Genomic DNA, 12,482 nt, shown 5'->3' on the forward strand with positions numbered 1-12,482 from the left:
GGTTATAACAAATCATATCCTTATAAAGGCATAAGATTCATATCCATATTTAGTCATAGCCAATACAGTCCAAATACGGCAAGGCTACTCCCATAGACTCCTAGAAAGTACAACACGTTCTTTAAACAAACCAAGCCTCAGGCAGCCCGGGAATTCCCCCTGCTTCTGTTTTTATTTGTCCAAGAACTTCTGGAGTCCTAAAAGAACTGCCAGTTCTTAGTGACGTCTTATGTCCAACCTTACGTCAAACTCGGCACCTTCCAGGTATAAATATTCCAGCATCTGCCTTAAGCAAACACACAGTGGTTTGGAGCAGATCGGCTATCTGTTTACCCGAAGCCCAGCAGTAGAGAGTGCCGAAGGAAGCCGACCCTCCCATTGACGCACTAAGAGAGACGCTGTCTTTTCTCCTGCCGAGAAATCCAGCTCCATTGTTTCCAGTCACCCTTGCGGGTTGCTGGGAGTTCGAGTCCTGAGAAAGAGATACAAGACCTCCTTCATTCTATAACCAAGGTACGGAGCTGATTAGATCCTCAGAGAATTCTTGATTCAGATTCTTGGCAAAACTATCTTAACTTAAACTGCAGCTCATATACTCCTTCCCACGTATTCGGCTTAGGTTAGGTACACCCTGGTAGGCGTATCTTAGAAGCACCAGTTGAGTACGTTTAGTGATGGTTTATATATGTATATATTTTATCTATTTTAAACACGGTATGACTCAGAAACCATATCAATTCTTTTACAGTTTTATTTCATAATACTCCTTTTACTGTACGCACTTTACTTTATAATAAGTATTGCAATTGTGGCAATTAACTTCTCTTGCATGAGAAAGAAGACTGCTCAATAAATAACCACTTTTATTGAAAACGCCCGTCTCTCTATTTCTCTGCACTCCTGGTGAAACTAAGCATGCACGATTGACTGAGTGAAATAGCTGTCTATTGTTTCCGCGACTCTGGAGATATACTCCTTATTCTGGAGGGAGCAAAGTTGTCATGTTTATGCAGTTGTCAGAAACTAATCCCTTCTTGTCTATTCAGGAAAGTTAACACCTTCCTGTTCACTCGAGAAAGTTTCTAGTGACCTTTGAGCTAGCTGGCATTCATAATTAAGTCTAACATATTCAATAGAGACCCAGTCGACTTCAGTCCTACGTCTAAACTATCGTTTATGTTATTCCAATGCGCAGAGCCTATTGGGAATATAGGAACTACAATACAAGAGGAGCCCTAGGTACAGTCGGAGTCATCTACCACCAGTATCATTCAGCCAAAAATAGGGGGTGAACAGGGAAAAAGGATGTCTGTCTAACAGGATTGGTTAGCAAACAGCTCTTATGCAGGTAGGGATTTGCAGGCCAATTCTTATAAGGGAAATAGGGACAAGTCCCAGTAAGTAAAGGGCTGTTGGCCAAAATTCCATGGATGGTTGAAAGGGAGTCTAATGGCATACAACTCAAGCTACACCTGATTGTTTCACATTCACAGGTAATGTTAGCTGGAATACCTCTTTGAGGCGGGCCAAGAGGGATTTAGTTGTGTTTGATGCTATCCTTTAATGTCACTGCGAACAAAAGCAATGGATTGGGACACTACCAGAACAATCGTCCAAGCTTCAGATTCACTAAAGTATTCACTCAATCACTTTCTATTTTTCTTAGACAGAATTACCAAGTGTCACAGCGTTTCCCAAACATGCATTGCAAAGGCCTTTGTGCAACAGAGACGGAAGCTGCTCCTCCCAGATCAGATCTTATTGAGTTAATCTGGAGTTGCTTATGCTCGGGGCCATGCAGTTTAACTGGATTGCCATTTATTTTGTCGTTGGGCTAGGTAAAGACTACGTTGTAAATGAGTTGTCCTTTTCTGTATTTGCTCAGCGAACTGGGCAGAAATACTACGTTCAGTGACAGAAGGCCAACTGGCAGCTGTGTGCAGATGATTTCAGCCTGGGAGAGGATAAATGAGTATTCCAAACACTGTGCATCCAGTCCACTCTCATTTGTTGTAAAGGAGTTTTATTTTTGTGGATAATGTTTTCCTTTTCACTTAAATGTATGTTGATTAGTTGTGTGTTTTGTCCCCCATGCAAGTAAACTGGTGATCATGGACCTCCACTGCACCTGGCCTTTGGCGTGGCTTCTTCTGTGTTTGGCCTCTTTCAGTCACCCCAGACCATTGGCAAGTGACCGCAGTTCCCTGGTCCAACAGGAGCTCTTCATCCATACAGGTCACAACATTGTACTGGATGCACAAGAGGACCTTGCCAACCAGAAGCTCATGCGCCTTAAGATGGAAGAGATGAATGAGGCCACCAGAACGGGGGCCTTTCCTCCCAGCATGCACTTCTTCAGAGCAAAGAGCCTGATTGATCGGAGCACTGTCTTTAGCTACTTACAGAAAATGCCGAAAGGTAAGGAGCGGGTCATTTGCATATGAAGCTTATCATTGCATATGCGCCCAAAAATGGCGCCCTGGTCATTGGGCGGCCTCTTTGAAAATAGCTAATTGATAAATTAATTTCATGGGCATATGTCATTATTACTAATTCAACCACTATCACATTAGTACTGAATGCACTTATGCAAATGGGCAAAATGCGGTCACAAGTCGAGTCTTGCAGGAAAGTGATGGGATGGTTTTGCATGGCCTACTTATCCACCTAACATACGTTTACACGGAAACGTTTCCTGCATTTCGAACCTCTAAAACATTGATGACATTTCAGTTTTTTGAGCATGAGGAAGTCTTTAATCAGTGGTGAGAGTTGGAAAGTGTGTGTACATGCAGAATTCTATGACTATTATTTTCATCTCTGGTCAGTTGCTTAGTAAAAGGTTAGGTTACAAGTAGTTGTTTCAGTGAACTGTGCAAGTAGCACATGCTGCAACAGCATACTGGGCACAACCTCATTGTATGATTAATGAGCAGATATAGTGTACTGTATTGCAACATTTATATAAGGCATTGGCACCTGCAAACACTTTTCCAGGGGGCAAATAGTTTGGTGCCTGGTGTGACCGAGGATCATACTGATTCCAGCAGGGTGGTGGTTGTGGGGACGGATTGTTTTGGGCGGAGAATGGTGGTAAGGTGGGTGTAGTGAAAGCGAAGCACACACATCCAGTTACTGAACTGAATTGCCCAATGTAGAACCAGAAGACCTGGGTCAATCCCAGCTTCCTCACTTGACCAAATTTTGTGATCCGAGTTTTCTTTCACTTTCCCTCCTTTTTCTTCACTATAATAAAATAGGATGTCAAAATTCTGGAATTCAGGATATGCGCTGAACATCGCTGAACATAATAATGTATGTTCATGTATAACAGCAACCCCAGCCCTGAGAGGGAGAACATAGCAATGTACATGTCCTCCTAGTCCACTATTGGTATTGGTGTCAGCGAGGAGGGGTAGTATGAAGGTTTCTAAATTCATATTTGAAATCTATCACTTTAAAAAAATACTTCTCAATGCACTGAGATAATCATTTTCATGTATTTATTTATTTTATTTCTAAAGTGCAACATTTATCCCCAAAGGAATAACTCGGTGCTAAGTAGGTGCTTCAACTAACCACTAAGATAATATACCTTTGACGTGCCCTCATACAGTCCATTACACCGGAAAAAGTTAGGTTTTCAACTCCTTTCTAAATCTGGTATGATTCTCAATGAGACGAATCTCGAAAGGTAAGGAATTGCACTGAGGCTAAAGACGAGAAAGATCAGCCACCCGATCTAACTTACGTAATATACTTGGTTTTCGTTAGGGCCATATTACGAGATCTCAGTTCCCGAGAGAGTTTATAAAATTCCACCCTGGACTGTAGAATCTCAAGTTATATCACTTATGCATAGGCAGTCCGTGCAACGTGGCTAAGCACACTGAAGCAGAGCCAAACCTGTCCATCTTACACATTAGCTTGGCTGCTACGTTTTGGATAAACTACACTCTAGTAAAAAGATAGTCAGCCGAGCCTACAAATAATGCATTGCCATAGTCCAGTCTACTTGTTATGAGGATCTGGACTATGGCTTTTCGCCAGGCTGTAGGAATATATTTGAACATTCTTCCCAGCAGCTAAAGAATGCCGAAGCATTTACCACATGTAGCCCTGACATACTCTTGCATGTAAAGTTGGTCATCAATAATGACTCCTAGGTTTTACTGAGGGAAACATTGCTGCATGTTCACTAAAGGCACCTTTTGAATTTTGAAGAGATTTTACCATACGTTTACACCAGAGGCGTAACACAGGCCCCCGTAGCCCACGCGGTGCGGGGGGGCCCTAGCTCCCAGGGGCCCCCTCAGCACTGAACTCTGGCCAGGAGAGCTCCTGATTGAGCCCGGAGGGGGCCCCCCTAAGTACCGTGCAGGGAGGCCCCCTCACTTTTCGTTACGCCAGTGGTTTACACGTTTGCTGCATGATGTTTTTATAGATGAAGGTGTTACTTAAGTTAAGCAAAGCAGGACACACTACTTGCGTCCTTCCTTTAACTGCAATGAGCCTTTAAATTAATGCTTGCCTGTATATTTAACATGTTTTAATATTAGTGCTGAGTCGTGTAAAAAGCAACCAGTGCTGCGCTGTTGTTAACCAGAGGAATGCACCTCTTTAGGTCGCTTGCGGCACCCACATTGTACTTTTACTTTGAGTATCACTGATAGAGGACTTACTACCCCTATGTGGGGCACTGAAGAGCTTGTGGACATGGGTAGTACGCTGCACCATGTAGGGTGTGTGGTTGGAAGGGTGTCGTCTTTGTTTTGATAGCATGTGGGATGTTCTTCCATGTTATGCATAAGGACCCCCAAGGTGCAATGATCGTGTTGTGGGTCGCTGAGCTTAGCAGCGTAGTGGATGACGAAATGTGAGAGACAGGCAGGCAGTTAACCCCTGCGCTGTGCTGGGGGGGAGGGGGCGCACACAGCACCCGCATGCTCATGATAAACTCAGCTCGTCATGAGGCACGGCGCTCCTGTGCTCATGACGAGCTGAGCTCGTCACAGGTACACTGGCTCTCTTGGAACGCTCAGCACAGCAGGGGAATTCTCCCCGCAGCTGAGCGTTCCACGACTCATGACGAGCTGAGCTCGTCATGAGCACCGGAGCACCGCGCCTCATGACGAGCTCAGCTCTTCATGAGCATTGAAAAGGTTCATGGCTTTCAGTAAGCTGGCAGCTTTGAGCAGCATTGCTGGTCTTATATTACATTTCTGATTTTCATAGTCTAGTTAGTTTGTTACTGCACTCTGTTCTCCATTCTGAGATATCTTGTTTAAAGTTTATGGTCCAGAGAAGTAGTCCTGGGTGGTGAACTCTGCTCACGGAGTTTGCAGACTTTTCTGCACTCGGCGTTACACGGAGCTCGCTCTCGCTCGTCAACGTCAAGTTGGCAACCGCTTGTGAGGAAAATCAACACCCCAGTGAGATTTTTCCTCATTTGCGATCGTCAACATCAAGTTGGCAAGCGTGGAAAATCAACATCCCGGCGAGATTTCTCAACGTGGGGGAGGGTCAGGTTTCTCATTGCGAGTGGTTGCGTATGCTTGCAACAGCTCGCAATGAGAAACTGCCCGTTTGCGTTGAAAAAGCTGCTGCTTGAGTAAAAATCTACTCGAGTGGAGGAAAAGGAAAGCAGGGACCGCTTGCACTGAGCATGGTGCCGTTCGCAATGATTGCACAGTGTGGACAACCATCCGGCATTGTTAAATTACTGCGAATGGCAATTTTTCTATTGTACTCCATCGCTTGCGGAGTTACGCGTAGTACAGCAGAGGTTTTTTTGCACTTCGCGGAGTTCCACGTAGTGCAACTCCGCAAACTCCACCCAGGGTTACAGATAAGGCATACGTTGCAGGAAGACATGGATCAGAGAACTGGCTAGGATGGACATTGTTTCAATCCTCCCATATCTGACACCTAGAGATCCAAAGGAGATGTTGAGAGGTCACTAGTTCTTCACAAGATCACACTGATTTGCTGGGAACTTTTATAGGTGCATACACTCCTCCTTTAAAAGATATGTTATGGGGGCATGGCCAAGATGGCAGACTGTTGAGACGCGTTTTCTAGTCTCTCTGTCTCCACAACTTCATTATCATCACTAAGCTCCCGTCCTTCAAGCCTTGAATCATCCCCTTGGCCTTGTCCAGACAGCGGCTACTGGGAAACACTAATAGGGAGACTGTAGATCGCAGCTGACGTGGAGATCTGATCCCCTGAGCGACATTTGCGGGAGGCGAGAGTCGAGCTCAGTGCCAAAAGGGTGACTACCGGCCTGGGCTGAGGCACTGCGGCCTGCCTGTTCTATCTCCAAGCACAGATTCCATGGCGGTCCATCTTCGTAGCATGTCTGGCCTTACAGAGAATGGGCTTCACGAGCGACCCAGCCTTAACTGCACGGTTAGTCTGCTACAGGTGCTTCCCCGCCCCGGCGCTGGTCTTAAGGGAGTGGCTGGCCTCCAGGCCTGAAAGACATTACAAGGCCGGGGCAGTGGTGTGCACCCACTGCCCTTGCTGATCTTCCTCACTAGGATAGGGGGGAGCAGATGCCAGTGGTCCCCTCGCTGCTAACTGCAGAGGTAAGGGGGCTGTTTACCCCACACTGGGACATTTGCCGAGGTGACTGGGGCCGCCTGGAGTCCTGTGTGCCCCTCGATGTAATTCCTACTCATGTAAGGCAGTAGTATTTCTGAGTGATATTCTAAACAATTTCTTCATTATGCCCTTCCTTCACCATATTCAAAGTAAAGATCCAAAAGATCCCTCTGTTTACAGATCTGTCCCATCGATGATCCCGCTTTTGATCTTACTTTCTACAAAATGACTCATCTCAGATCTGTTTCTGAGTGGTTTTTGTCATGGCAGTGTTGTTAAATAGGGGCTGTCATTCTGCCTGTGCGAATTGCAGACTTATGTTTGCTGTATCTTACACGAACTTCCCCACCTTTCACTCTGATGTATCCTAGTGGACATGGGCACAATAACATGTAAATGGTGTTCTGGCTTCTACAATTTGTCACATCCTTTAAGTTTGCCTCTTTTACCATTGTACAGCCAACAGTCTATCTAGCAAGCGTGTCATGAGCCACATTTGTGGTTTCCCAAAACGGGATCATTTTTATTCTCAGTCCTGTTTCTGGTATGCACTAGCACAACTCTGAGGTTATGATTTCTTCTGTATGTTACTCTAGGGAGTCTGATATGTTCTTCATTTTCATGCACGTTCAATATCTTCTAGTTTTATTAAAAATATTCTTAATTTTGTAACTCAATCGTGAATGGTTAACTACACATACAATTTGATCATTAGGTTCTCGAGTGGTGCCCTGTAATAGTGCATCCCGGTTGTAATATTTAGCCAGTTTAAAGGCAGTCTTGGCTCATCGATGTGGTTACCCTCGATCAAGGAGACGTTTTCTCAGTAGGTCACCATGCTTGTTAAAATCTTTGATGTTGGTACAGTTTCTGCGAACACACAGAAACTGGCCAAAAGGGATGGAATCTTTTTGGCTTGAAGGGGGAAAACTCGGATGTTGGAGGATTTTAGCTGTTGGTTTTCTAAAAAAACTAACCTGTAACGTACCTGTAGAACCAGAAAGGAGTATATCTAAGAATTCCACTTCTGATGTGCTGAAATTGGCAGTAAATTTGAGATTTACATCACTGGCATTAAGCGATGCAATGCAGTCCTGAAGCGTTGTGGTACCACCACGCCAAATGAAAAAGATATCGTCTATACAACATTTCCACGTTTTAACGTTTTCAAAGAATGCCGCTGCTTCATTAAAGATGTGCTTGAGCTCGTACTCTCCCACGTAAATATTCGCTATGCTCGGGGCACAAGAAGCCCCAATGCTTGTGCCTTTAATCTGCTGGTATGTAAGTCCATTAAATTAAAAAAAGTTATTCAACAGGACTATTTGCAAACATTCCAGGATAAAGGCATCTTGCCTGTCGCCAAGAGTTCTAGCCAGGAGAGATGAGACGGATTGTAACACTTGACAGATAGGAATGTTGGTGAACAAAGCCTCAATGTCAAGCATTACTAGGACTTCATGATCAGGGTCAAAGGGCATGTTTTCAAACTTATCAATCATATCCCCGTCCCTCTGATATATGATTCATAGTTCTTTGTTAATGGGCAGAGATATGTATCCACGTATTTAGAGAAAGGCTTTGTGCCTGCTCCTATCGTAGAATTAATCGGTCGTAAGGGTGATCGGTAGTACTTTTGTGGGTTTTCGGAACCCCATAAAGAGCTAGTACTACCGGGCATGGTTTGCTCAAATAGACATACTCTTGTTGGCAAATATGTCGTTCCTCCAAGGCCCTCTTGGTTATTTGTTGGATGTTGGTGTTCAACTTACCCAGCTCCCTGGGGTGTGTTTTCTTGTAATCCTCGTGGACGGCTAGCAGGTCATTGATTTTATTGTTGTAGTTAGTTTTGTTCATCACTACTATGCCCCCTCCCTTATCACAAGACTTGGCGACTATTTCTTTACTGGTTTTAAAGTTACTGAGAGCTAGATTTTTCCTAGATGGCAAATTGTATTGATTATAAGGGAGGTGTTTTGTAATATGTTGTACTTCATTTAGGGCTGTCTTTTCAAAAATACTAACCTCTGGTCCCACCATCTCCAACGTAGGTGTAAAAGGTGATAGTGGTTTACATTTGGATTGGTTAATTTCATGGTTTTCTACAGGATGGTGCATGAAGAATATTTTTAATCTTACCTTGCGAAAAAAGGAAAAGATGTCTTGATGAAGGTTGTAAATGTTACATTTAGTACTCGCCACAAAAGACAGTCTTCTTCCTAGTAATGCGATCTCATCTCTAGTTAGTGCCACTAATGACAAATTAAATATGGATAAAGTATCATCTGTGGTAGTATGGCATTTGACTCTATCTAGGTTTTCCAGTATTACTGATTTCTGGTTTTTCGGAAGGGCTGTTGATGTTGTGGGGTCATCTGCTGTTGTTCGCCTCTGTCCTGCGCCCATTGTCTGTTCTGACCCCTGTTCTGACCCCTCTGAAAAAAGGGGGTTGGCCCTGATAGAATTGTTGGTTCCCTTGCCATCCTCTATTTGCTCTGTAGTTATATTGAGCTCTTTCAGATGTGTTAGAGTTGTCACCATCTGAATCTGTAGTGTATGTGTCAGAGAAGGTGGTAACCTTCCTCCTGCTATTTCTACTGTAGTTTTGATAAGGTGTGCTCTGGTTCCAGTCCTGATAGTACGTAGTACTGAGGTACGGGTACACCCTTTCTTGAGTGTACCACTGTATGTCCTGTCTGAGTTTTTCTGTCTTTTTACTTATCAAATGCTCTTCAAATTCGTTCATCTCACTACTCATTCTCTCTAATATCGCTTTCGCTTCCTCAAGTGCCGTAGCTGTTTTTAGTTTTCCCCCAGTTCAATTATCCCTTGGCCAAGCACTGCCATCACTTCCTTGGCGGTCTCAATAATCAAGATCATCCAGTCCCTGAGCAGCGGTTCGCAATATGGGACCACCGCTCTAGGAACTTGCGTATCTCGATAAATAAGGCTGGTACATTACGTACTCTAAGACCTGATGGGATCACACTAGCTCTCAAATATTCCAGCATAAAATGCGCATGTGATTCCATCCTTTTTAGTTTTTCCCTTAAGTTCAAAAGGATGTTCCATTCACTATTATCTCCATTCGATATTATTGTTGTACTAACACTAGATAGTGCCTGTCTTATCAGGACAGAAAAGTCCTCATCTGAGAAACCAAATGTTTTGAGTCCCTCCATCCTAGATGTACTTGGAATGAAGTGACTAATGTGTTTACAAATCTTTAGCTAAACTACATGTGACTGAAGGAGAGAGTGGTCAAAAGCCTATAGCCGGGCCAAAAAGAGGCTGATGATAGAAATCACTGGTAGGCCTTAAAGGCAAATCTGGGTTTGTCCCCACAAGAGTATTGGATTCGGTCCAAATAACCAGTGCAATATAGAGACAAATAAAGAAAAGAAAAAACTGAGTTTGTTCCCACTCTAGTGTTTTGGGTCAATCAAACAATCCAATTCAATATGAATTGATCAAAATCCCACGGTTAACAGAAAAGTGAACATTCCTGAAAAATGGAACCCCTTCTAGGGATCAATTAGGTCAGGGAGAAAAGGGGCGACGACCACAGCAAACATACTGTTGTACAAAACCTCCCACTTGACCTCTATTTATTTAACATATGGGCTCAATCTACTCCATTGGGGTATGCAAATATATTTTTAAAACATTTTAAGACATTATATATTCAACATAATCAATATATTTAAGAAATATATTTATTGATTTTTCTAAAGAGTTATACTTGTTTTCATTTGTGATACCAAGAGGTGAAAAGTGTTTTTTTTCCTTTTTTTTTTTTAAATCATACATATTGTTAAAGTCTTTGTTAGACCTGGCACCATTGGCGTGGGTCTCCCATCCATTTTTGCTGTTGCCTCATGTACTTTTGCTGGTGTTAGATGCTTTGGGTGCTGTGCCACTGCTGTCCAGTGCCACAGTGTGCTCCCTATTGTAAATTGATGTATTAATCAGTGGTTCCATGTTTGGCTATTTGGTTTACTTGTCAGACCCTAGTACAGTGCACTGAGTGTACCCAGGGCATGTAAATCCAAATGCTGCTGGTGGGCTTGCAGCACTGGTTGTGCCACCCACAGAAGCAGCCTTGTAAAATGTGTCTAAGGTCTGCCATTGCAAGCACTGCACAAATCCAGTGCGCAATTCAGTCCTTTACTACGAGGATTCTACTTATATAGATTGATGGTAATGGTCATAGCCAGCGCAGACTCTGTATATGTGTCTCCATTTTCAGTGCCTATATGAGCTAGTAGCCAAGTCTATCTGAATTTTCAATAACTACGTTAGAAATAAAGGAGCTAGTGCTTACGAGGCCCAGTCAGAGTGTGAATAATTTATGACATACAATTATATCTTCTATCTTCTGGTAGCTGCGTGTATCTGAATTTTATCTCACTTCATTCAAGATCAAAGACCTAATGACTACAGAGCCCGATCAGACCATGAAAAGTTTGTGGCATGCAATTTCCTTTTCTTACGCAATGGCCTTAAGCGTTAACAATATCCCAACACGGCAAGAAACTCTATATTGACTTACCGTTAGTTTTCCTCTCTGGGGACCGCAAAATACTGGGGCAGCCAAGATGATGTGCAGCAACTGCCGATATGGAGTTTGCGCATTTAAATTACCTAGACTTCCAGCGTGTGTGGTAGTGCATCAAAGCTGCTGCGCAGGCGAGGGACGGGGCATAACTAAAATTTGTGGCTAGATCTCTGCTACCATCATGGGCACCATATTGGTGTGTATGTTTACATATCAATAATCTTCACGGTCCATGCTCATAAACTGGGTATATATCTGTCGTGGGGCAGCGGGACCGCCGTCTGGGCCTTACAATACTTGGGGGCGCAGCAGTAAATGAGACAAACACATACTGTGGTGTATGGTGTCGGCCGGAAGTCCCGAGCAACCCCGAGCGACCCGGCCCCTTTATTTAAGCTCTCTGGCCACGCCTGGCCAGAGAGTGATACAATGTGTGTGGGTGCGTCCGGGGCCTCGTCCACGCTGATGCCTGTGGACATAAACTAGACCGCTACATCCCATCTCAAATTAGTTCTTCAAACAGAGAGGTTTAATAACAGTCAACACGCAAAATTAGCAAGTGTTCGATTGGGTCTAGGATTTGGTCTGAGATTGTATCGATGTTGACAACCATCTTGATTCCTTTCAGGACTGACTGGTTCCCTGTTACCAGCCGTGGTTCTTGGGTTCAGATCCGTGGATGACATTGATGCTGCAGGACTCTGAGCTAGGTCATCAGCAGAGCTGGGTTCCATCGCTTTGGTCATGGCTCCTCCACTGCTTGATTGCGTTGACTCCTGCGCCCGACCATCCACAGCAGGGACCCTCTTGAACCATGAGATATTTTGTGTGATTACTTCTCCTTCTCGCTCAGCTGTGACAGCCGTTCCTTGGGCTGATCTCACAGTCCACAGTCCTGATTCGTAGGGAGTGCGGAACTTCCCTCCGCTCCGACGTCGTTCAAGACAGAGCATCCCGGCATCAGCAATCAGGCTCGTGCCCTCCGTCTTTGACTAGCTTTTTGATTGGACAACCGCCTCCTCGCCTGGGTATTGCTTGGGTCATATGTATCTTGCCTCCAATTATCGGCCATGGGAAGTGTGTCACGTCGGGGCCCTGTCAGCATTAGTGACCGTGTTGTGCAGTGAGGGGTACTGCGGTATTCTCTCAAGAATTGCTGTAGAGTGGCATCCAGGTCTGTCTGCTCTGTCACCGATATGCGTAGAACTTTGTTCATGGTCCGCATAAATCGTTCTGCTTCACCATTGGCTTGTGGCCACTGGGGAGTGATGTGGTGATGCTTGACTCCCAGTCGTGTCAAGAAGTCCTTGAAATCACT

The 12,482-nt window shown here is 44.3% G+C and overlaps 1 protein-coding gene across 2 annotated transcripts in view; it reads left to right on the plus strand.

Annotated features, from left to right (window-relative positions):
* The first annotated feature begins 317 nt into the window (after window positions 1-317).
* Window positions 318-12,482, plus strand: part of LOC144808672 (adenosine deaminase 2-like) — a 373,249-nt gene continuing 361,084 nt past the window's right edge. For both annotated transcript variants that reach the window (XM_078673653.1, XM_078673654.1), the window contains exons 1-2: window positions 318-513; window positions 2,099-2,418. In XM_078673653.1, the coding sequence (XP_078529779.1) occupies window positions 2,112-2,418 (307 nt within the window). In that variant the 5' untranslated portion in view covers window positions 318-513; window positions 2,099-2,111. The remainder of the gene's footprint in view (window positions 514-2,098; window positions 2,419-12,482) is intronic.

The sequence above is a fragment of the Lissotriton helveticus genome, chromosome 1_1 (assembly GCF_964261635.1).
Source record: "Lissotriton helveticus chromosome 1_1, aLisHel1.1, whole genome shotgun sequence".
Classification (NCBI taxonomy): Eukaryota; Metazoa; Chordata; class Amphibia; order Caudata; family Salamandridae; genus Lissotriton; species Lissotriton helveticus.